Source organism: Propithecus coquereli, unplaced genomic scaffold (assembly GCF_000956105.1).
Source record: "Propithecus coquereli isolate 6110/MARCELLA unplaced genomic scaffold, Pcoq_1.0 Scaffold197, whole genome shotgun sequence".
Classification (NCBI taxonomy): domain Eukaryota; kingdom Metazoa; phylum Chordata; class Mammalia; order Primates; family Indriidae; genus Propithecus; species Propithecus coquereli.
This window is the reverse complement of record NW_012144633.1, coordinates 2,733,625-2,758,685: the sequence shown is the minus strand read 5'-3', so window position 1 is coordinate 2,758,685 and position 25,061 is coordinate 2,733,625. Positions and strand designations below refer to the sequence as shown.

Here is a 25,061-nt window from a genome sequence, read left to right as displayed (position 1 = left end):
TTTCACCCTCCATTGCTCTCTAAGCCATAATTGGTGGTTCTTGTGGTAAAGACCCATAATCTGGAAGTGGTTGCTGTTTTCCTCTTAATTGTTTCATTAATAACTTATTTTGAAATACTATTTCCCTTGGCCTTGACCACTGATTCTTTGAGATGTTTGTCACTGGCACCAAGATATGAAACAGAGCTCTTCACCCAGAGCCAGTCTCAGCCTGCAATGCAGCAGAGGATAAGGAAAAGCCTTTTTCACTTTTGGTCTTTTTTGGAAACATCTCCTTGGAAGCTGCTCCTCCCAAGATTACTTCATTTTCTTTTAAATTCTTTGCAGAGTACATTTTCAAGCCATCTTTTTCTATGAGTGTTAAGTGCCTCCTTGTGCAGTCTACTGTGTTGATTGACAGATGCTCCACCAGCCAGGTTCACCCTCAAGGAGTTTCCACTGGGCATCAGAAATACCCTCTGCAAGGCCATGCACTCTTGTTGGACTCAGTAACTACTGAAATGAGAAGTTACCCAATGTTTCTTACTCCCTAGGTAGTCAATAAATTGGCGTTTAACAAATGAAGGTGTGGTATAGTCCACACTATAGTGTCTGGAGCTGGATAGCAAAAGTGCTGTATTGGAGTTCCATTCATTCACTCATTCAGCAACATATACCAGTGTCTCCTCTACGCTAGACACTGCTTTAGACACTTGCTATAATGATGATTAAAGGAGGTCTCTGCCTTCTGGGAATTCACAGTCCTTACTGTGTGACTCATTAACTAAACACGGGCATATATGAAGTTCCGCCTCTCAGTTGCCTTGTTAAATGATAGTAGTAGAACTTCCTTTCTGGACTGTTATGAGAATTCAGGAAGATAGTGAATATGAAGGTGCTTTATAAACCTGAAAAGTAGTTTATAGGAATATCACATAATTTCTTAGTTTCCCCCATTCAAAGAGGTCTTGGAAAACAGAGAACTTAAGTCTTAAAACCAAAAAACTCTCCCTAAAATCTGTCAAAGTTGTTTAAAATGGTAAATGAAAAAAGTATTAAAATAAAACAAGGGAAAGAATAAGATTCCTCACATTTACCACTCATGAGTAAGTATACCACAGTAGTCTGTAATATTTTCTGCAGGTCATTAAAAAAAAACATCTCAGACATAGCAAACAGTTTCAAGGACAGGGTACCACCTAGTAACCAAAACATTCCATTTCTTGGTTATGGAGTTTCATGCTACACCTCAAGTTTATTTTAGAATATTTTTAGCCTATGTCCTCCCTTCTTGACCTTCCTGGTTTTCTGACTCTTAAAAAGAGAAAGAATATGTTTCACCAGTATGTCAAAAAGGAAAAAAGAGTCCAGTAGAAGATTTGTATAAATCCAAAAAGACATTATGACAGGAACCTGCTCAGGTTGCCCAGTGTCGTGGGAATGAGCATGGCTCTGGGGTCAGGCTGTCTGGGGTAGAATCCTGGCTGCAGTGCACTGGTAACATTATCAACCTCTCTGAGCTCTGCGTTTCTCATCAGCATCATAGGAACAATAATGGTAATGACAAGTAAGTGACATTTTGCACTTAATTTAGTGCCCAGTTCAAAATAAGTCCTTAGTAAAGGTTAGCTATTCTCTTTATATCACCCATTGAACAACAATGCCCCTATTATCCCATCTAACAGGGATTTTTGTGTGTGTTCACTTAATTCCCACTTGATCTTGGGGTAACAAGCTTCAGGACACAGAAGTACATCAGGCTACCATGGCAGGGCTGGGCTGGCATGAAAGTTTTCATCACACCTGGCTTCTCAGTGATTGTGCACTGAGCAGGGATCCCTGTGGCCCATTTGGGCCACAAACTTTCTTAAGTGTCCACAATCATGCTAAGCAGGAGAAATGCTTGTGAAATAGAGACCAAAGGACATTCCTGGCAAGTGAATGACAGATACTCACTTTGCTTGACTCTGGCTGCCTTTTGCAGGCTCTGTCAAAAGCTGCAAAAGCTGTTTCTCAAACAGAGTACAAATGAGTGTATGGAAAGTATCAAAAGGCAAAATTATAGTGGCTGCTTGTTTGTGGCAATGTCCAGAAAGAACAGAATGCACAGTGTGTGCCCCATGATGGTGCCAACAACAAACTTAAGTGTGTCACTGAGGGGCTCCACGTCTCCACAGTAGTAGCCTCCAGTACTTTTGATGAGGAAGGTAAAAGGTAAAGGTAATCTAAACAAGTACAGAGAGGAAAGAGGTGGGTATGTGTGTGCAAACACGTATGTGTGTATGTGTAAGTGGCCTAGCTGTCTATGCTTTAAGAAGAGTAATATTCAAAATTATTTACTTTCTTCCTCCTGGACAGAATTATCTTACTTATGCCACCGAAATTAGGGGGAGGGTTCCCCAAATTCTGACTTCATCCAACAATCTCCTAGAAGAGGAAGTACCCAGAAACAAGCAGTTAGTGTTTTCATAGAACTGTACCTTAAGTATGGCTTTACAGAATGCATTGAGTACTACCTATAGAGGAATACAGTTGGCTTTGGAAGCCATATAATGCAAGTAAAAAAATGGAAACTTATGGTCCTTCTAGGAATTCTTTTTAGGTAACAATAAACACATGATTTAAAAATCCTAATTAATGAAAGGTATACTGTTTCAGTTTAGGAAAGGCATGTAAGAGGAAAACTGGTTCAAAGCATCAGAGAAACCCACTTCTAACCTTCTAGAGAGACATAGAAATGGGAGACATTTGAAAAATAACTTTCCTTTTGGTGCCATTTTCTTAAAGTGATAGGCTGAAGGAGGGGCTTTCTAATAAAAGGAGCATACCTGTGAATCCCGGTGAGCAGACACAAGTGTAACGATTAATGCCATCCATACAGACACCGTGGACACAAGGGCTACTTGCACAGTCATCAAAATTAATTTCACAATTAACCCCTACAGAGAAAACCAAAGAGAAACCATTGAGCGTTACCACAAAAATACCACGGCTTTCTGCCTGTGATGCTATGAGTTAAGAAATCTAAGAAGAATCTAGCCAACCTCGGACAGGATAAAGCAGCAGTTTTCAAAGTACAGCCCAGAGACTTGTTCAGGGGTATCCTGAGGTCCAGAGGATTTCATCAGTCATACTTAGCCATCATTTGCCTTTTTCACCGTGTTGACATTCATAGTGATGGTGTACAGGCAAACGGGGCAAAGCTGGTGGCATCATGGCACAAATCAGGGCAGTGGCACCAAACTGTACCAGCAGTCATTCTCTTCCCCACTTCCACGTGCCCACAGTAAAAGAAGCAAGCGAAAACACCAGGTTCATTTAAAGGATGGCTTTGACAAAGAAGTTAAAATGATTAGCTTTAAAATTTTATTCAGTCTCAAACCCTGTGTACTCTCCCATGTGGTGAAATGGGAAGTGCGTAAAGCACCTCTGTAGCATGCCAAGTACAAGAACTCTCTCCAGGAAAAGCAGTCGTGGGACTGCGGGTGTTGTGAGCTGAAATAGCTGCTTTCTTCATGGAACCTCATTTTAAATCAAGAAACAACTGACACACAAACCAGGGTTATTCAGAATTAGATTTATAGCAAGTATTAAGAGAAAGGAGTAAACTTGCGAGTTCAAAGAAAACAAATAACAGAATTTTATGCCAAAGGTAAAATTTGAACTTTCAAATAAAAATTAGAATTTTCAAACTTCTATCCACCATTGTAAGTTTGACACTGACCATCAGTGTTACGTGCTAAAGTTCAGGATAAATCTTAATGGACTTGGGTAACTTCCTCCTGACGTATGGTGCCTTATTCCAGGTCTATTCTGCAGACGACTGGAAGGGTTTGGCTACGTTGACACAAGTTTAGATTTGAATATGGATAACTAAATAGTAGGGATATATCAATAATTACTGTTAGTTTGTAAAAATACTCATGTTATTTCACTATTTTTTATGAATTTAGTGGTGCGCTTTCTGGGAATCACAGGAGAATACTTTGGCAGTTTAAAATGCCTAAAAATAAAAACTGGTAATAAGAATATAAAAAACAAACAAACAAAAAAGAATATAAAAAACATTCAGGACAAAATGCCATACTTATGATTCACTCACACTTTGTACTAATGTTTACTGATGATAATTACAAAGGGAACAGGCTGAGTTACACCCATTTTACATGTGACTTGTGCAGGGCCACACGGTCAGAGCAGGACAGCTAGGATCCAAACCCTGTCTCTCTGGCTCCACGGCTCTCTACTCTTTCCACAATGCCGTGCCGTTTTTCTGTGACTAATGGGGCTGCACCACCTCACTGACCAAGATGAGGAAAGGATTTCCACATTCCTTGCAGACCAGTGGGTATCCGCAGATGTTTCTAGCCCTTGACTAATAACCCCCCTTCACACTCAGTCCATGAAGGCAGCACCCCACCATAAAGCCCTGGTGATCCACTGTGACCCCAGACCCCTGTCCATGGTTTATTTGAGCAGGAACAGACATCTGGATCAAGCTGGGCCAACAACATTCTCTCCCTGCAAGGTTGAAATGTGGACCCTGTCCTCTGCTCTGCAAACCGCCCTGCTTCCTGCTAGTCTCTCCAAATCCTCATTATTCAATTCTTGCTTGGAATCTGTAAGAGGCTTCTGTGTGCTTTCACTACATTTGTTCTGTTTCTTGGTTTTGTTATTCTTTACTCGTTTGTAAATGATTCTTAAGTTAGCTCAGGTTGGTCTCTGTTACTTGAAAACCAAAGAAACTTACTTAAAACAGTTTTTATCACCATAAAAGCTCAGATGAGAGAAGGCAGATGAAAGTGACTCTAGGTAGTACACCTCACTTCAAGTACCCAGTGAGTGAACACCACAATTTTAAGGAGCAAATTGCAAAGTATCCTTTCCATCCACACCCCTATCCAAACACCAAACTACCAACTTAGACAATTTTGTAAATGGATCAGGGATTCTTACTGTAGAACTTGAGAGTCTACCCATAATACCTTACTTAACAGACTTTCCACCCAAGTCCCTGGTACATGCCAGCTCTTTCTCCAACCATTAAGGGATTCTTACTGTAGAACTTGAGAGTCTACCCATAATACCTTACTTAACAGACTTTCCACCCAAGTCCCTGGTACATGCCAGCTCTTTCTCCAACCATTACAGACCTATATTTCTTCATGTTGCCTGCATCTCTTTGCTTTAAGTCTCCAAACAGCTGCAGGAATGGATGTGGCAGGTTCTGAGAGATTCTGGGTCTTCCTTTCCTCACCCTGCCTGCAGACAACTCACACTGACTTCTTGCCTTCTCAGTGACAGCTACATACACCATGCCTCTGTGTTCTCCCCAGAAAACACACCTGATACAACCTGGCACGAGGATATAATCCCAGAGAAAACAACCTGCTTGCCAACCCACCCCTCACCCAGGTTTCCAGTATGTTTGTTATGATGGGAATGATAGCAAAGCCTTAAACAGTCCCTCCATTCTAAAGGCAGCCATTCAATTGCTTGTAAATCTCTCAAATTTCTTTTCGTACTGCAATTTCTCATGTCTGGGGACCAGCCCGGAAGCAAATTGCTTTTGAAAGTTTTCACAAAGATCTATTCAGCCCTTTTAGTGAGTTATCTAAACGTGGGGAGTCGAAGGCATTTTCATTTGTGACGGCATGAGATGTTTTTTGTATGCTTGAGCAATTCAAAAAGGACTTTGTTTTCAAACTTGGCATGTGTGAGGCCCTGGATAAAGACCAGGGCCTTTGACAAGTTTGAAGAAATAGATTTGGAAATAACAAAATAAAATGAGGGCAACTAACTACTTTTTTACCTCTGCCCCCTACATAGGTCATTTTCTTCAAGTCCAGAACGAGTTCTTAAAAAATCACTCCCTTATATTGGCAGGTTCCCTTCGAACAAAGGCACATAGTGGTTAATCTTCCACTAATGTATTTTCCTTTGATCTGGGACATAGTACTTCTCTGTCCATTAACTACAGTTGTGACCATAACCATTCATCTAATAAGTAAAACAGAATCCAGTGAAACCTGTGAGATGCTGCAGCCTGAGAAAATAGTTCAAAATTCACCCCCGACCCACAAGGAACAGGTGCCCTCACAACTAACAAGCAGAAGCAGTCATTCAACCAGGGTCAGGAACAGCAATGAACTCTGAGGATGGGAAATGGCAGTCCCACTTTCCAACTGCTGTGATGTGCTGCAAGTACCTTCTCTCCCTTAGAATCCCCCAAGATGCCTAAGGCCCCACCAGGGAGAGGGGCAGAAGAAAAGTGTCTCATTAAGGAGACTGGACTGTGAAAGAGAAAAGAGAGGAAAGAGAGGGAAGATAGGGAAGAGAGGAAAGAGGGAAGGAAGAAAGGGAAGAAGGGAGGAAGGGAGGGAGGGAAAGACTTCATCGATCTGGGTGGGGGTGGGGGATTAAAGAAAAACTAAAATCAAATCAAGCCACAAAACTAAGAGGGTTTTCAATTTTAAACAATAATTTTAATTTTTGAAGTGGTGTGCCTCCGTTTAACAAAAAACACATACACATAAAATCATCAGCTTTATAAAATTCTCCACTGGCTAGGGCCATCGTCTTTGAGATATTTATGTGTGTGGCTTTGGCTGTGCTTCTCGGAATCAGGACTATTCTTTACGTATCTGAGCATATGCCAACAGTCTGAGACATCTGTGTAAATTGTTTTTGAGAAACAGTGAAGACCCCAACCAAACATAAACAGAGTGGGCTTACCTGACGTGCCCGCCTGGCAGTTGCACTGGTAGCCATTCACCAGGTCGATGCAGCGACCATCGTTCAGGCAAGGGCTGCTGTAACATTCATCAATCTGGTCACTGCAGATGGCACCCATGTACCCGGGATTGCAGATGCAGGTGTAGGAATCAATACCATCCTGGCACTGGCCATGGTGGCAAGGATCGGGGTCACAGTTGTCGATGTTCTCCTCACACAGCACACCGGTGAAACCTTTGGAAGGAATTTTACCAAGGAGTCTCAAAAACCAAGGCAAATGCTCCACACCTGAACACAAGTGTAGCTATATATTATTTTTACCCCATACATCCCAAGAATGGTCAATTAAAACTGCTGGCGTTGAGCAATAGAAATTGACTATGTGCACTGATTTAGGAAGCATGTCTAGAGAGTCGTGCTTAAAATACAGACTTCCAAATCAAATTTTAGAACTGACATACCTTTATGACTGACCACTGGTTTCGCTGCAAAGAAGCTTTAACTACATCTTAATTTCTTATTGGGCTTCAGGTTGTAATAGCTCAAAACATTGTTACTTTATATATTTATCTCTGTATTCTTTTTCTCCCAAGCCCAACATACAGCTTAATTGTTTCATGTATCTTATCTTCCCATTTCTGACTCTGGGGGGGCAGAGAATTTTTTTATTTCTCTCAACCCCTCCCTAGAGTACTACGTATATATACTGGTTTTAATAAATACTTGTTGAATAAAATGAATGAAGCAATTATGAGCATTTAAAAGTAAAACAGACAAATAAGAGTTTCTGTATTCCAGGCTTAAATAGACCAACATCACACCTCTCCCTAAAAGGCTCCATTTGGCCTCTCCTCCCTTTCAAACATGAGTTCAAGGTTTTAATCTCCAGTGAAGCTTATCCTCCACAAAAAGAATTTGGCCAGGCAAAGACAAAACCTGCAACTTCTCCAAGAAGAGACAACTATTTGTAAAAAGAGAAAGAAGTTAAATGGATCTTCTTAACTTAGTAGGTCTACTATTAGAGACATTAACTTTTTGTACTGATTTTTGTGACTAAATTTGCCTTTCTGTGATTAGAAAGAAATCATACACATAATGCCTACAATCCTTTAATAATCAATTCTCTAAAATATAATAGTGTCTTGAATTATATTGATAACTTCTTTCTCAACCAATCAGATAACAAAGAAGTTAACCTCTTCTAATAATTTCTAGTCCTTTTCTATAATACTGGCCTGTGTAGAAGCAAATATGTAACAAGGAATGCTTGGTTTATTGAAATCCACTCCCAAGTGAGAAATATAAGTGCACACCCAAAAATGTGGAATATTTGTGAACAGATCCTTTTGACTCTAGTAGAAGTCAGCAAAGAGGACCCAAACTTTTCCAATTAGAGCTCTCACATGTGCGCGTGCTCGCTCGCTCGCTCGCGCTCTCTCTCTCTCTCTCCCCCCAAACCCCCCACCATTTACGCACCTGACTCTGAATAGCATTAGGTGCCTTTTACGCAAAAAAAAAATCTCTACACTTGTTCACATTCAGCCCTTAGATTTCTAGGCCTTTTTTCAGTCATTTGGCTCAAGAAATAAAGAGACAGGCCTCCTACTGAGAAGCCCTGGTGAAAAAATAGCTTTTAACTGGAATTCTTCTCTTTCCTAAAGGAGTAAATCAAGCCAGCTGGAAATCACTGCTGCCAAAATCTGTCCTAGAAAGACACAGACACCAAGGGGAAATATCCAGCCAGACCACTGTTATGGCAGAGAGGGAGGCAGGTGTTGTAGAAGGAGACAGTGACGGCATTAAAAAATCCTTTGGAAGAAGCTCTCTCTAAACACAGAGTAGCCCCTGGGAGTGCACTGGCCTGGTAGAGCAGATAGCAGAGGACAGTGACAGCCTATTTGTTCAGATGGACCTACCGCGGCGATGAAAAGTGATAAGAATCTCACCTGTGGCACACTGGCATTCATAGCCATTTGGGTGATCGATACACTTTGCCCCATTCAGACACGGAGTACTGGAACAGTCATCAATATCAATCTGGCAAACTGGCCCAGTAAAACCTTAAAAAGGCATAGCAATGACACAAGTCAATAGATTATCCTGTGTCTTCCTTTACTACGAGAATGACATCTAAGGAGGGGCGGGTTAGGTTACTGGCAGGGATTATACCAACGTGCCAGCAAGTATAGTCCCCATAAGGTCACTTGATTAACTGGATGAAGCTCAGGGCACTTGTGGTATGTATCCACCACTATTTCTTGACAGCACAGATTTTACCTCCAAATAAAGCAAGTAGGAACAAATGTTACAGGCAAAAACCTCAAACAAGTAACTGTAGCTTTACAGGCAACAGAAATCGTCTCTCTGAAGAAACAATGGGAGAGGCCATAGTCTATGGCAGACAATTTGGCACATATTCAACCATAGCTTGGGGGAAAAAGAGGTAAGACAGAAGATCTTGGAAAAAATTGACATGTGTTGTCTATTTCTGAACTCGTGGAGCAAAATGTCTAAAAATAATAATCTCATAGAGTGTATTCAAGAATATGACCCATGGGAAAAAATAAAATCCTGAATAGCCTACAACTAAGGCTTCTGTGAAGTATGAGCATTCTGAAATATATACACAGACAGAGAGGTCATGGGCCATTCAAGAATAGACTTGGACTTCTGGCCACAAAGGATTTGGAAGATATACTAGCTAAAACAAATTCCCCATTTCTGTACACACACACTCCTATCACCAAGTACTCATTTTAATGATTTCCTCATGTACAGCCCACACACATTCTCTCCCTCCTCCCTTCCCTGTGGTCAGTTGGCTTTATGCTTTAAGAGAAAACAGAGGCAGGGGGTGGGACTTACCAGGTGGACACAGACACTGGAAGCGATTGACTTTATCCACACACTGCCCATTGTTCACACAAGGATTACTTTGACATTCATTTATCTCCAATTCACAATGCACACCTTTGAAACCTGATCAAAATGGACCACACAAGTGGCTTAGAAGGAAAAAAAGGCGTATTCCAGCCAAGAAAGCACAAATTTGCAAAAATGGCAACATCTTCTATGAGCATGAACACTTCTGCAAAGAGAAAAGGGACTCTGCCCTGATGGGAACTAGTCACTCTAAGCATTAGCAGGACAAGGGAATTCTGTGAAACATCATGTCACTGCAAAGAGGGGTGAGGGGTTACCTCCAAAGACACTGGGAAGACCTAGCATGTAAACAAAGACTGTTCCACAGTTTTTGTGACCAATCCACACTTTCTGGACCATGCCAGACCCAAAGTGTCCCCACTCTATGTTCCCAAAGACCAGTTGGAGCTGTGGTTGCTCAAAGGATACAGGTCAAGGTCAAGAGGGCTTTCCAGGCTAGAGCAGCTGGCATCCTCAATTAGGCAGAGCAGCCAATGTCAGCCATCATTTCCAACTGGATTTGGCTGCATGCTCTGAGGATTCAAAACATGGTCTCTGCAGAAAAGCTCCAGAACACAACTAAACATGTGCCCCACTTTGGATAAATGGCAAGTTCCTATGTAACTGTAGGTAAAATTTATTTCTATAAATGGAATGCTATGGTATTTATGATAGATCAGGAAAGCTTGCTATATAAAGGATTCTTGTAGTAAATGATTTCTGAAATTTTCTATTATACATACTTGGATTTTAACATAATAGGCTTGTTTAATTTGGTCTATATAGCTCTAAGAATTCTAGCACTGTCTTACTCTTCAAGTAAGGGGTTTACCTGGCAACCCTGACTTCCTACAGTCCCCAGTCAGCATGAGGCATTAAATGTTGACAGAGCTCATGGAACTGCTATAGTACACCGACTGCTCTACTTAGAGAAGTGCAGTGCAGTCTCTCCTCTCTAATGGGCCCATTTACCTGGCATGCACAAACAAGTGAAGCCTCCAATCTTATCCAGGCAGGTGGCATCATTCTGGCAGGGGTCTGAGTGGCACTCATTGATGTCCATCTCACAGCGAGGCCCTGCATAACCCTTCAGACACTCACAGTGGAAGGCACCATCCGTGTTCACACATTTTCCTGCATGCTCACAAGGATTGCTATTGGCTGGAGACACAAACACTGATTACTGGGATCAAAGCACTTTGAAAAAGTTTCCAAAAATGTGAACTATAAAAGAGAGTCTGATGGTTATAACATAAGCACTAGGGCTTTAATAATCTCACTCTTAATTTTCTATTTTCTTCCTTAATTTAAAAAAAGAAATAAGACAAGAGTAATCTCAACTCTTGTGCATTTTTGCTATTTCAGTTTCTGCCCAAACTGTCACTGAGGTAGGACTTTCTATTAAGAATCAAGTACATATCTTCCATATACTTCATTCCCAGAATAGAATACACAGTTACAGTGACACTGAAAGGGTTAGTTGTAAACATGGAACAAGAGAAATCTGAGGTTTGGTGTAACACACTTTTAGAGTAAAATATGCTTCAGCTTCAACACTTGCTGAGTTGGACACACACTCGAAAGAACAAGAAAGGTTCTGTGTACTCACCCATGGCACACTCATCCACATCTTCTGTGCAGTCAGCCCCTTTGTAGCCTTGTGGGCACGTGCAAATATACTGCCCATTCAGGGGGTTGGTATCACACAGTGCCCCCTTGTGGCAAGGATTGCTGATGCATGCATCATCCAGATGACACAGGAGACCTGTCAGAGTGGGACAGAGGAGACTAAGAGAAATGTCCCTTGCCTGGGGAAGTGCTGTCTCTTTCACTAAGGAGGGAAAACCTTGTGATCAGTTCCTCACAATCCAACATGGAGATTTAGAGGCAACTTCTCCTTTGCCCGATCCTACCTTGGGGACATGTTGCAGCCATCAGCAGAGCAACTAGCTACTCTGGACAATCGTAGAGCTCTGACAGCGAGCTCTCATCTAGACCTCCCCTCCAGGGCAGAAACATCTACAGCCCAGAAAATAAGAAGAGGGAGACATGAAAATGGAGATATGCTCCAGATTTTGTGTCAGACTTAGCAAATAAAAATAGAAGATGCCCAGCTGAATTTGAATTTCAGATAAACAAAAGGTAATTTTTTAGCTTAAGTATGTCTCAAATATTCTACACATCCTGTATTTTATCTGGCACCCTACTTCCCCAAAATTATGTTACCTGATGATCATGGGGCCCCCAACATCTCACTTGCCTTAGAAGAAAAAAGCAACTGAACGTCATCAGCCTCTACTAGAGCAGCCTTCTTAATAGCATCAACATTCCTGGCTCAGGTGCCCTCAGGTCTCTAAAGATATTACTAGGCTTCCTGTTTTGTGTAGTTCACATGGGAACTAGATTTTCCAGTCTGCAAATTAACTTAAAAACAGGTAACCACAAAGCTGGAGGTGGGGCTTTTGGAAAGGCACAAGTATAAGAATATTTCAAAACTGTTGGGTAGAAGTTTTCCCAGCTAAACTATCTTCTTCCATCACATTCCTCCTTACATTGCTCTTCTACTCCTAGAACTAGTAGCTGTTAAATTGAGAGGCTAGTGCAATGTTAAACTTTGTCTGTAAAAATCTTTCCTTACAGTAATATTTTCATAGACATTGAGGGTTCAAACACACTTCAATGCTTCTCTCCTGCCAACTCCTTCTGAGAAATAAATGCATTATTTCTTCTTAAAATGAAGTCTGTGAATCCATTTATTAGTCATTTTGTCTTAATGTCTGAGGTGCTTTTCAGTCTAAGATCATAAGGAGTTTAGCAGATACTTCAAAGACAGTAGTTACTAACTTGCCTTTTTTGGAATGAAAAACTGAAATACGTAGAGTTGAGAGCTGAAGTTTTAAGGAAAAAAGACTAACTTCATAGCACTCTGGCTAGTAGATTACATTTCCAGAAGAACAGTCCTGAGTGAAACGTTTCTACAGATGATAATTCAAAAAACACAGCTATTGAAATGAAGGAGAAGACAGAAGTCCTGAATGCTCCCTGACCCCTCCCTGTTTTCCAGCTCTGTCCTGCTGGCCTTACCTGCCTTCCCCTCTGGGCACATGCAAGAGAAGGAGGCCACGCGGTCAATGCAGGTGGATCCTGGAGTGCAGGAGGCGAAGGCACAGTCATCGATGTTCTCACTGCAGTCATCTCCGCTCCAGCCATTCACACACACACAGCCATAGCCTCCATTGCGGTTGGTACAGGTGCCCCCATTCTGACAGGCATTGGGTTGCAGCAGGCACTCATCCACGTCCTCTGTGCAGAACTGTCCTTTTGGGGGAAAAGTACCTTTGATTAGGGCTCTTGAGTCTCAAAACATTAGTACTGTACCAGTCCCTGTACACCTTTATGTGGCCTGCCTGAAATTAAGGCAGGTAGAGCTCATGGTGGGGCAGACACTCACATGAATTTTAAGGCCACTTTGAGCCTTCTAAATGATATTTTTTCAGGGTAACTCATTTCAAGAATAACTCTGTGCTCAGAAGTTGCCATCCCTAGAATCTCTGACAACCTATTAAAGAGAAGGTAAGACCTGTAGGACCCTTGACTCAGTTAAATCCCTGGGTCAATGAGTATATAAGCAAAAAGAACAAGACAAGTCTAGGAAATGAGTAAGAAGAAAATGAGAAGGAATCTACATGTCAAAATGTTAGGGAAACTGTCTCACATCTTGACTGTATAAAATGTCAATATCCTGGTTATACTGTAGAACAGTTCTGTAAGATGTCCTACAATACATATCTATAATACATCTACAATACAAAGCGTCCAAGGTATCTCTCCATATTAATTCTGGTAACTGTATGTGAAACCACAATTTTCGCAAAATAAAAAGAATAATTTTTTAAAATGTTAGGGCAAGCAAGGATAGAGAGAAGAGATTAAGGACAGTGAAAAGCCCTAGTAAAGTATGGATGTGAAAGGTAAGGCCAAGAATAATGAGATTGGAGTAAACTGTGCTCAGCCTGAGGCAGTCAAGCTTGAAGGATGTGGATTTGTGGAATAAGACACCGGAAGTCCACCCAATGTAATAAGAGATGAAAAAAGGACTAGTTTGCTGTACCTGAAAAAGAGCTCACTGAAGAATGCTAAACGTGAGACCACCTGTGGCTATGCTGCAGCAACCATGGGGACCATGGCAAAGGCTCTCGGGCCCTTAACAAAGAATAAGAGGATGTCATCAACTTACAACCAAGAAATTTTTGACTAACAAAAGCAGTTTAGCGCCAGGCCACATGCTACAAAATAAATTAATGAATTGGTCCTGCGTAAGGTCTTCTAAAACCAGCTTAAAGAGCTATCAAGAGGAACTAAAATTTAGATCATCTGAATTCTTTAAAACATGAAAAGTTGCTGACACTCAAAAAAGATCAAGGTGTCCTTCATTCTTCCTTTGTAAATGAAACTCAACAAATAATTTAAAAAGGCATTCTGATGAAGAGGCCTATTAATGAAAAAATACATAATGTTTATACTTTGATACTTTGAAAATTCCAAGGCTAGCCCTAGTCCCCAGAATACCTAACACCTCAACTGGCTCATATATTCATTGAAGGCCTATACTGCTGGCAGATGCTTGTTGTGTCTGACCTAACCTAACTGACCACCTTTTCTTTACTCCTATCCAACATGCACCTCCATTACTACAGAACCGACATCACTCTATTCCAATTATTTGGTTGCACATCCATCTCCCACGACTTGGCTCCAAGCAGCCTCGGTTTCGAGATTTCTTTTTCCCAGTGAAGAGCCCACTGCCTAGGATGGCAGGATAGGTATGTGGAAGTCTCTGGAACTCTGTGCTCAGCATCCCCCTTCCGTGCTCCTCTCCTCACTCTATGCACACAATTCCTGAAGGAACCACCATGTCTTTACACGATTGCACCCTCCTGGCCATAACTGACTGATCTAGGATCAGCATCTGATCCAAGCTACATCGCTGTGTCTCTTTTCCAAATTATTGGACTAGAGATACTTTGCCACGTGGCCCAAAAGGATGAGGAGGCTGGTCTGCAGAGAAAGTGGTAAGAATGAATCAGCAGTGCACAGAGAGAAAAATAAAATCATGGTGGCATTCAAGTTCTTGGTTAAAGTTGTTCATGAAACCCAACACCTCCTGAGTTCACTCAGTGGCACAGCCATTCTGAGAGATTGTCTCTTGCAAAGGGTTGTCCTAATTTGAGATGAAGAATTGCAGCCAAAAGTATTAACCAATACAAACTGAGTGAGTGAGGAAGGGAGGGAGCGAACAAGGGAGTGAGTGAGTGAAACAGTGAGGAAGGCAGTGAATGAGTGAATGAGTAAGGCAGTGAGTGAGGGAAGGAGTGAGGGGGTGAGTGAAAGGGGGAGTGAATGAGTGAATGATTAAGGTAGGGAGGGAGGGAGAACTCATCGGCAATCCTCTCTCCCAGGGCGGATAATGTCATTTACTATACAAACTTTCGCTCCCTTACAGTGCTAGCAGAAATGCTACCTCAAAGCAATGACAGCTGTGTTATCAGGATGCAGGCAGGATTGAGAAATGAAAACATGAACGAGAAGTAGAAGAAGAGTCGCTGTAACTTGGAAAATTGCTGAGTCTTGCCTATTGTATCTGTGCTGCTCCCCAACCAATTTACAGGTCATTTTTCTTTATTGAGGCTCTGTGATAATTCTGAGTACTATAAGACACTGTGTGTTTAAAAATATTTTGTATGCATTTCTTTTTTTTTAAGAGATGAGATCCTGCTCTGTTCCCAAGGCTGGAGAGTACACTGGCATGATCACCGCTCATTGTCTCCTGGGCTCAAGCAACCCTCCTGCCTCAGCTGAGGATTCCTGAGTACCTGAGCTATCGGCACGTACCACAAAGCCCACCTAATTTTTATTTTTTGGTAGAGATGGGATCTCCCTGTGTTGCCCAGGCTGGCCTTGAACTCCTGTCCTCAAGCGATTCCTGTATCAGTCTCCTAAAGTGCTGGGATTACTGGCATGAGCCACCATGTCCAGCCCTACATTTCTTATGCATTATAATAGACACTGAGATAATGTAGTAAGACAGACTAGATAAATAAAACAATGCCTGCAATGGAAATCTGGCACTCTAAGGAAAGGGAACCAGTAGACACTGATTGATTACTATGAAGCAGACATTGTGCTTGGGACTGTCACAAAACTCATTTATAGCTGAGGGAACAGTCTCAGAGAGGTAAAATAACTTATCCATATGAGGCAGTGAGTGCAGGAGAGCTGGGATTTGAACTGGGCTGCCTGACTCAAAAATTCTTAACAAAGACTTGAGGTATGAACCTGACCATATCAAACGGTCTCTGCGTGCCTCAGTTTTCCTAAGGGCACATAGACATGGGGAAGTAGAGAGCATGGAGGAGGGGAGGACTAAGACAATGACTCAAACAACAGGTTACTCGAAAATCTTGTGACTGCAAATTCCTGTGAAAAATGAAAATGCACTTTTGGGTACAGCTGATTATTTTTTCAATGAGACTGAATTTTGAGGATTAGATGTCTTCTCTGAACACCTTAGCACTGTGTATCTGTTGGATAGTGTTTGTTAGAGATGGGAAATCCAGAGACCCAAGAGCATACTGGCTTGTAAGTACCTTTCCGCAGGATGTATCACCGTCCCTAAGGTTCAGGCACATTTCTCTAGAACATTCTATCTCAGTCTTATTTTGGCCAGATGTTTCTTCCCCCTTATTACAATTCTATCAACCAGTTCTAAAATTCAGAATAAGGAAAATGGTAACCAGGTTGGCCATTATTACAATTGCCTGTCCCAAAATTCCCAATGGGACATCTGCCGAGACACTGTACTTCCTTCATGTCACCACCCTCCTGGCACAGGAGAAAACCAATGCAGAGGCCCAAAAATAAGAAACTCAAGACTCAGAAAAGTAAATAAGCTTCCCAAGTTCACAAAGGTCATGAGTGAGAGCGCTGTCATTCCAACACAGTCAATCTGACGGTAAATCTGACACTCTTTGGCTGCTGCACAGTTGAGTATCCAGCCCTGGATTTGATCAATAGCATCTACAGACTGCGTTCCTGATCCCAGGGTCTTACAGCACCCTGAGAAGCCATAAATGCATAGGATGGTGGAGGGACACCAATAGCAGAGAGGAATAAAGGCAGAAGATCACTAGATATTAGGATAGGAAAAGTTCTTGGCAATCACCTATAGGTGTTAGGTATATGGTCCAAGGTCATTGGCTTTTCCCCACTACTCCATGGCAAGAAAGACCAGCCTGGGCTGGAGGGAGAAGGCTTGCTGAGGGCGGCAGGGTCTTGAAGATAACAAAATGACTGGAGTGGATTCTTTGGCTGGGGTATTACAAGAAGGAAAGATTGGAGGTCATTTGAGGCTTTGAATTTGAATATGAATTCTAAATTTGATACAACAAATGAGGGTGGGGATGACATGATCAACACTCTGTCTGAAGATGAACTGTACAACAGAACATAGGAGGGACTAAAAGCAAACACCTTTCTTTTAGTAGGGAGAGGGGGAGAGAGCATTAAATTATGAGCTACCTAGCATATAAAAGCCTATGTTGAAAAGCGAGAGCTGAGTTGTTTCCATGCCCAACCAAGCTACTGAATCTTCAATTCAAACAAGTCTCAGCATGTATCATCACCTCTGTAAACACACAAACTTAGCTGGTGAACTCACAAAATGTTGCACAAAGCTCAGTTAGGCAAGTTTTCCAGGGCAATAATTATCCTCTTAGTAATTTCCACCTGCCAGATATTACAGGGTACTACCGTTTACCATAAGTAGTAAGGCCTAGTTAAGTCCTTTCAATTTTCTATGGACAAAAGAGAAAGGAAACAACTTGTTTTAAAAACTACCCTCTTGGCCGGGCATGGTGGCTCACACCTGTAATCCTAGCACTCTGGGAGGCTGAGGCGGGCGGACTGTTTGAGCTGAGGAGTTTGAAACCAGCCTGAGCAAGAGCGAGACCCCGTTTCTACTAAAAACAGAAAGAAATTAATCGGACAACTAAAAATATATAGAAAAAAATTAACGAGGCATGGTGGTGCATGCCTGTAGTCCCAGCTACTCGGAAGGCTGAGACAGTAGGATCGCTTGAGCCCAGGAGTTTGAGGTTGCTGTGAGCTAGGCTGACGCCACTGCACTCACTCTAGCCTGGGCAAAAAGAGTGAGACTCTGTCTCAAAAAAACAAAAAAAAAACAAACAAAAAAAACTACCCTCTTGAATGCCACCATGAGTCTGGACCAATCTGAAATGGAATGTGAAACTACAAAATGCTTAGGTGATACCTTAAACACTGAGAGCCACCTATTCCTGTAGACAGTTTTCTAGCTGACCATTTTTGCCTCGTAAATATACTCAAATCCATAGCCCTTCTTCACACATTTTACCCTCGCCACAATGGCTTCCTACTGGATCCTCAAACATTAAGTTCTTTCTGACTTCAGTGCCTCTGCATATACTGCTTTCTACACACAAAACACTCTTTCCCCTTCTTCATAGGACTAGTTACGTGTCTTGTGACTAAAATACATCTCCAAGTGCACACTTCCCATGATTCTCTAACACTGCATCTACTCCATTCAATTTGTTCTGGAATATACCACACACTGTGATTTTATATTTATTCGCTCTTTACAGGCTCTTTCGACATTGCACTATTAGCTCCAGGAGGGCAGGGACAGTGTCTGCCACTCACCTCAGTATACACGTCAGGCACTGCACTAGACCCTGGGTGTCAGTGGAGGATCGACTTCAGACAACATCTAATCTAACGTGCTCAGTTGACAGATGAGGAAACAAGAACCAGGGAGGTTCAGTGACTTATCCAAGTTTGCACAGCCAGGTGGCAGAAGAATTGGAAATGGAAATCATTATATCCTAAAAAACACTTTGGGGATCTGAGATTCCTGCAGATCAAGTTAGTTTTCAAAATGGAGAAGGGGAATCTCAACTGACTGTTGGGGGAAGTACAGGAAGACAAAATAGCTCACTGTGCCACAAGTCAGATGACATGACACTACTAACCCGCCATTACTGAAATGAGTAGTGGGTACTGGCTTTGCAGGAGTAGGATCACTTTCACGTTCATCTTTTCTTGTTGCCCCATCCTATGGTTTTAGGATGAACAAGTGAGTCTATGGACACAGCCTGTGGCAGTAAATAGAACAGAGTGAAGCTAAGAGCGTACTCACATGAAAACCATGGCCCGGCCCTCATCGACACCACGCTCTAGTCAAGTGAGCCGGGACCACCGAACAGGCACCATTTACGGGCCGTAGCACACAGGGACACAAACACTCACTGTGGCTCTCTCAAGGTACCACCAGCGACCGTCAATCTGACAGGTGACTGGAAAGAGGAAAGACAAGGACAAGGAAAGGAAAGGAAGGGAAAGGCAAGGAAAGATTGCTGAGCCTCAGCAGTCTGTGGAGAAGCCCTCACCCTTCCCAGCCATCTCTCAACTGTGAGGTCTGTGGGAAAAGTTTCATCACATCACTGGTCCTGTTAAGGGTCAACTCTCATTGCAACAACGATCCCCACACGAGGAACATATAGAAAATGAGCTCGGCTGGCCCTTGCCCTGGCCCTGCTACCTTCCCCTTCATGGTTAAGTCAGGAGAATTCAGTCTCTGATACATCCTTCCGATCTGCAGTCACCCGGGCTCCTGAGCTCTGGAGTTTCATCCCTTTCCATACACAACAGAGCATTCTTGTCATCTCTATGCTGTAAAACCTCTGCCACACATTCCCATGCTGCTGCTGGAGCTAAAGGATAGAGGACACGCCTGACTGTTCCACGACCTGCTGGGACTAAGGCTGGGTGAAATACTCTGTATGAGCACTGGCGTTCGCAGGGCTGCCCAATCTGAATGTCACAGCTGAAATGTCACTTTCTGAGAGACATCACCTTGCCTACACCAACCTCAATTATCTCTGCCTATTAATATGCTCTACTAACATTCTTTACTTTCTCTGCAAGGCATTTATTATAGTTCAAAATTTCTCAAGTACTTATATGATATCTGCCTGTGTTTCTCAATAGACTGTCAGTTCCATGAAGAAATGGGCCGTAGCTTGTTCCCCTCATCACTGAGACCCCAGCACTTAGGAGAGTGCCCAGCTAATGCTACTAGTTGAGAAGTGTTCAATAAGTACTTGCTGAATGAATGTTCACCTGCTTCTGTTTTCTCTTACTTAAATAACGTAACCCCCTAATAATAACCAGCTTGCCCCTCTCACTGTAGTAAAGGCTGTCTCTATTCTGTTCATACTCAAAGTTTCCATCAGCCCCTTATCTATACCCACCAGTCCACACTCAAACTTTGTGTCCCAGTCCCCTTCCTTTGCCACTAAACTCCATCTCATCTATGCCACACCCAAGTTCCCCTTGCCTTTGCCCACTAACCCCCCACCTATGTCCCAAGGGCGACTCTCCATTACGGTGGACACCGTCCTCCTTTAACTGAAACCTAAGCTTCCCCTACAGACATCATCCCAGTCGGCCTTCTCCGGCAGACCTCTTCTGGTCCTCCTCTTCCAGACACTGCCACCGACAGGAAACTCACGGCGAAAGGACAGACTTTCTTTTACTCCCCGATGCCACTACTGACCTCAAACACTAGAAATAGATGGAGTTAAGTTATTTCTAGGTGCAGGACATGGTGACAAGTGCTTCACATTGATTGTCAAATATAATCTTCATATACCATTAGTCTAGTTTTATACATTTAGCACAAACCTGGGCCACACTGGGAAAAAAAACATACTAAAGTATCTCAGGGAGGTAAGAAGAGCTATGAATTGGGAGAGACGAGCTCAAGCCAGGAAGTGAACAGCTGAACACTACCATTCATTCCTTTATTCAACAAATATATACATAGACACACACCCACACATGCACACCACGGGCCAGGCCCTGACCTGTGCACACTGGGATTATAATGGTGAACCCAACAGTCATGCCTTCTACCCTGCAGACCTTACAAATAGAAGTTTCATAACCACACAAACAATGATAACATAGGATGATAACTGCTTTAACAGACACTTGTTGCCTTGGGAGCACAGAGTAGGGACAATAGAGAAAACTAGAGAATGAAACCTTTATGGGAAAGCCTGCAGAGCACGTAGCAGGAGTCTGCCAGGTTGCGTATGAGTGTGCAAGTGTGTGAGAGTGTGTGTAGAGAAGGGGGTGGGGTAAGAGTATTCCAGGCAGAAGGAAGTGATGTGTGTGGGCTTGAATAGAAGAGAGAACACGGCTCATTTGAGGCAATGAAAAAAAAATCAGTGTGGTTGAATTACAAGGCATGCATGGGAGAGCGGAGAGAGATGTGGCTGGAGAGGGAGTGACACGCAAAGCCATGGAACTTGATCCAAAGACAAGGAGGACCCACTGAAGCGTTGTCAGCAGAGAAACAACTCGACCCAATTTGTGTTTCAGAAAGCCCACTGTGCTGCAGTGAGGAGAATGGACTGAACTCCATCTCACCCTTCCAGGTCAACAGCAATTTCAAGCACTGGGGAGTCTGGCCCCCGTGGCCGCTACAGCAGCAAGAAGTCTGCAGTGCATCGGGGGCAAATTCCAGATGCAGCTGCATCAAAAAGCACCCAGGCTCAGCCACTGCACGGAGAGCCGTGAAGCCGGGCCAGGGCTGGGCATTCGGAAAGCTCACCCCTGCCACAGAGGCTTGTCCACACAGAGGGGAAAGGGTTGCCAAGCTTGGTCCCCTGGGAGGGGGCCCTCACTCTCTGGCTCTCTCCCCACTGCCTTAGGCTGCTGGGCTGTTACGCCAGTTTACATAAGAGAGCCCCTCACCTCACTGGGGGGGAAAACTGGCTGTAGCCAGGGTGAGAGTGAGGGGATCCATAGAGCACCTACCTCCCCTATTTACGAGTAAGCAGTTACTCTGCACAGAATGAGTAAAATGGAAAAACCTAACGTGGCACATATGAAAACATTCTACGACATAAAACATGGAGGACAGAACACTTGAGACGTAATGAAAAGCATACTGTGAAAATTATTCACTTCTGAAGCTAATCCATTTTAGAAAAAATTGGTTCTGTGCTCTCAAGACGTGCACATACGTAGGTTTTATAACGAAATGGAAAATAACGTAGGACATCAGACGCTGATGAAAAGAGGGAAGGCTGAGAGGCAGAGGATCTAAATGAGAAGAGTAATTATTAAAGCAAATAAGAATGCAATAGAAAGAAAAACCAGGATCGGAAGCCATAAAGGACGGAACTGACACTGCGCAAAAGGAACATAAGAAATGAAAAGTTTAAGAAGCTCTTGTAAATACAAAGGGAAAAACGAGCAAGTTAAAATATTAAGAGAAGATCTGAGCCGTGGAGAAGAAAGATTGAAGACCCAATGCAAAGGCAACGGTTGTTCCTGAAGGCACTAGGCATATAGCAAGGGCACTGTTTTCTGAGCTGAGAATAGATCTAAGTCTGCAAATCCAAGGGGCTCAACAAGTACCCAGATGGAAATAATAAAAAAAGAGAGTACACCTAGACAAACAGTGACTGAAGACTTGTTTTGAAAGAGAGAAAGAGAGAGGAGGGCAGGGTAGCTACCAAGAAGAGGAAACCCCACTCTGACACGACATTTCTCTACTCTCCACAAGAAGCAAAGGAATTGTCTGGGAGCTTCATGAGATGAATTTTTGACCCAAGAATGCAATACCTAGGGAGCCAAGTGAATCTTTTTCTTCTTTCTGTCTCTTATAGCACCTAGCATATACATAGGATATAATAGTTCTTCAAGAAATATCTGTTGTCGAAGCTACTTACAACCATTCTGTGGGAACGTGAAAAACCATGAAGTGACGCTGGATCTTGCCAGGAATGGAGCCAAAGCTAGTCACTGAGTAGATGCCATTTGTGTATGAAGCCACTAGATCAAAAGAGATTTCCTAAATATCCAAGAGCTCTGAATATATGCCAACATTTACCTATCCTGCAAAAAAATTACTCAAAGATATGGCTATTTGACTGAAAAAAATAATCTAAAGAACTCAGGAATGAAAAAATTGTGACATAAATATTATGATGGTTAATGCACATCAAGTTATATATAAAAGTATGTCTAAAAGATTATAAAACACTGTAAATATGAAGAATAATTTTTAAAAAGATGCACGGCATTTTAAAATTCAATCATCGTAATAATACTATGAAATGAATTTTTCAATCCCAGATTATATAAACAAAATCTGCAGAGTGAAAGGAAAACAGAGAAGAGGAAATAAACCTATTCTAACTCCTCATTTTACATAGGAGGGAATCAGTAAATACAGTGTCATTTTTGACACAACTAATTAGGGAAGTTGATTGATTCAAGTCCAAACTTGGCTAAGCCTGTTTTCCTATAAAAATGAAAATACTAAATACTGTAATTTCAGTCATCTCACTTCTGTCGGTTGTGCTCACGGACCAATTTCCACTTCCTTGAATGACTTTATGCACACAGCTTCTATTCTCCTCCCTCTTTCCCCTCCTGTCTCCCAGGAAGTCAACATCTGGGCTGAGGGTAAATAAGGTCACCCGAGACAAGAGTTCTTACTTTTGTCAAGTTGACAAACCTCCACATCCACTCCAGATCACAGCACACGCACCTTCTGGACCTCGCTACAAGACATTCATTGTTCTAGTCCAGGTTCTCACACGTGGCACTTCTGCTCTCTGACTATAACTTCCTGTCTTCTTCCTTTCCCATTCCCAGCAACAATTCCACCTAATTTACCCCCCACTAACAAGTGTAAGAGGAAACCCCTCCCAACAAGCTGGTTCTTAGCCAACCCTCTTCTAGCTGCCTGATCTCCTAGTCTAGCCAAGGCTCTATGGTGGGTCACAGGAACAAAGTTTCGTCCCCTATAGCTCTGGCCTGTACCTCTCTCTCTCTTCCTCTTTAGGAAACCCTTTCTGTGCAAAGTCCTGAATAACTCATCCAAATCCATCGCTACACCTTTCCTCCTTCCTCAACACCCACTTTTCTCTTTAACTTCCTGCAGTTCAGCTTCTCTTCTTTGTATTGGAACTGCATTTCAGAAGATATCTAATAGCCTCAAAAATTCTGATTAAACTTTTGCAGTTATCGTACTTATCTGGGTCCACTGCTTGTCACTCATTCAATAACCATAGTTTGTTAAAAATCTGTCCTGGGATTGTCAAAATAAGAGAAGTTCCCAATCCTCCAGAGGCTGACAGTCCATTCGGTGAGCTTAGCACCTAAACCAGTAAGAGACGTAAAACAGTACAGGAGCTGCCCAGAGGCACGCAGAGTTGAGTCAGGGGCAATCTTATGGTGCTGATCCCTTTGACTCGGTGGTACTATCATGGCCCAGCTCTCTTCCCACCTATCATGCCTCTCCTTTGCTTGCCTCCCTTCTTTGGATCCCCTTCCCCATCCATTTCTGAAGTGTATATGTTTCTTACACTTCATGTCTAAACTCTCCCTTCTTTTCACTCCACATACTGTCCCCTACAGACTTGATACATTCCCATGATACCCAAAATATAACTTAGAATCTGAGTCTCTAGCCACTACCTTTATTCTCAGCTTGTGGGTTTTCCTGCTTTATGTTTTTCACTTGGGAAACTCACCTTAAACCTACCATCATCTCTACCCTATTTCTCTATCTCTGTCAATAGCCCCCGCATTCTCCCATTACTCAGATTAAAAGCAGAATTTAACTCTTGTCAATCTCCTTCCTTACCCCACCCAGTACTTACATGATTCCCAATTCCTACCCATGCTTCTTTCAAATTCACATTCATTCATACTTCTACCACCTATTGTGGCTGTGTGTAGACTTTCTTATCTCTTCTAGTAAATTTTACCATTCTTTAAACATAGAAATTAATATTTTTTCTTTGTGTCTCTTATAGTATCTAGCACAGTATATTGAATGGAGTAGTTAATTGTCCAGTAAATATCTGTTATTGAACCTACTCACAACCATTCCATTGGAACTTGAAAAACATGAAGTTAAGTCAAAGCTAGACACTGAGTCATGGACCACAGGGCAGGAAAGATCCTTTAGTGTCACCTCTAGCATTCTGCAGGGCTATAGTATCCACTCACCCCTGTTTCTACCACGTTGGCCACTAATCATCACTGACTCTGGGATGAGGGTGCTTCAGGTTAGCACTCCAGCAGTCTGCCCAACTGATGAGAGACTGGAATTGGGGTGAGGAGGCAGAATTCGAGAGAAGAGGCTTATTGTAGAGTCCTCATAATCAAGTTGACAGCAAAGAAATTGAAATTTGAGATGTATTTCCCCATGTGGAATATAAATGAGAATACCTTTGCAGTCCCAGATATAATTAAACCACTTCCATTCTCAAACAAAAGTTCCATCCCGATATTTAAAA

General features: G+C 42.4%; 1 protein-coding gene across 1 annotated transcript in view; it reads right to left on the bottom strand.

Moving 5' to 3' along the window:
- Positions 1–25,061, bottom strand: part of NOTCH2 (notch 2) — a 169,483-nt gene that overhangs the window by 43,453 nt on the left and 100,969 nt on the right. The window contains exons 6-12 of the mRNA XM_012643460.1: positions 12,721–12,954; positions 11,246–11,401; positions 10,609–10,797; positions 9,580–9,693; positions 8,661–8,774; positions 6,715–6,948; positions 2,808–2,918 (exon numbers count right to left, since the gene is read on the bottom strand). Of these exons, the coding sequence (XP_012498914.1) occupies positions 2,808–2,918; positions 6,715–6,948; positions 8,661–8,774; positions 9,580–9,693; positions 10,609–10,797; positions 11,246–11,401; positions 12,721–12,954 (1,152 nt within the window). The remainder of the gene's footprint in view (positions 1–2,807; positions 2,919–6,714; positions 6,949–8,660; positions 8,775–9,579; positions 9,694–10,608; positions 10,798–11,245; positions 11,402–12,720; positions 12,955–25,061) is intronic.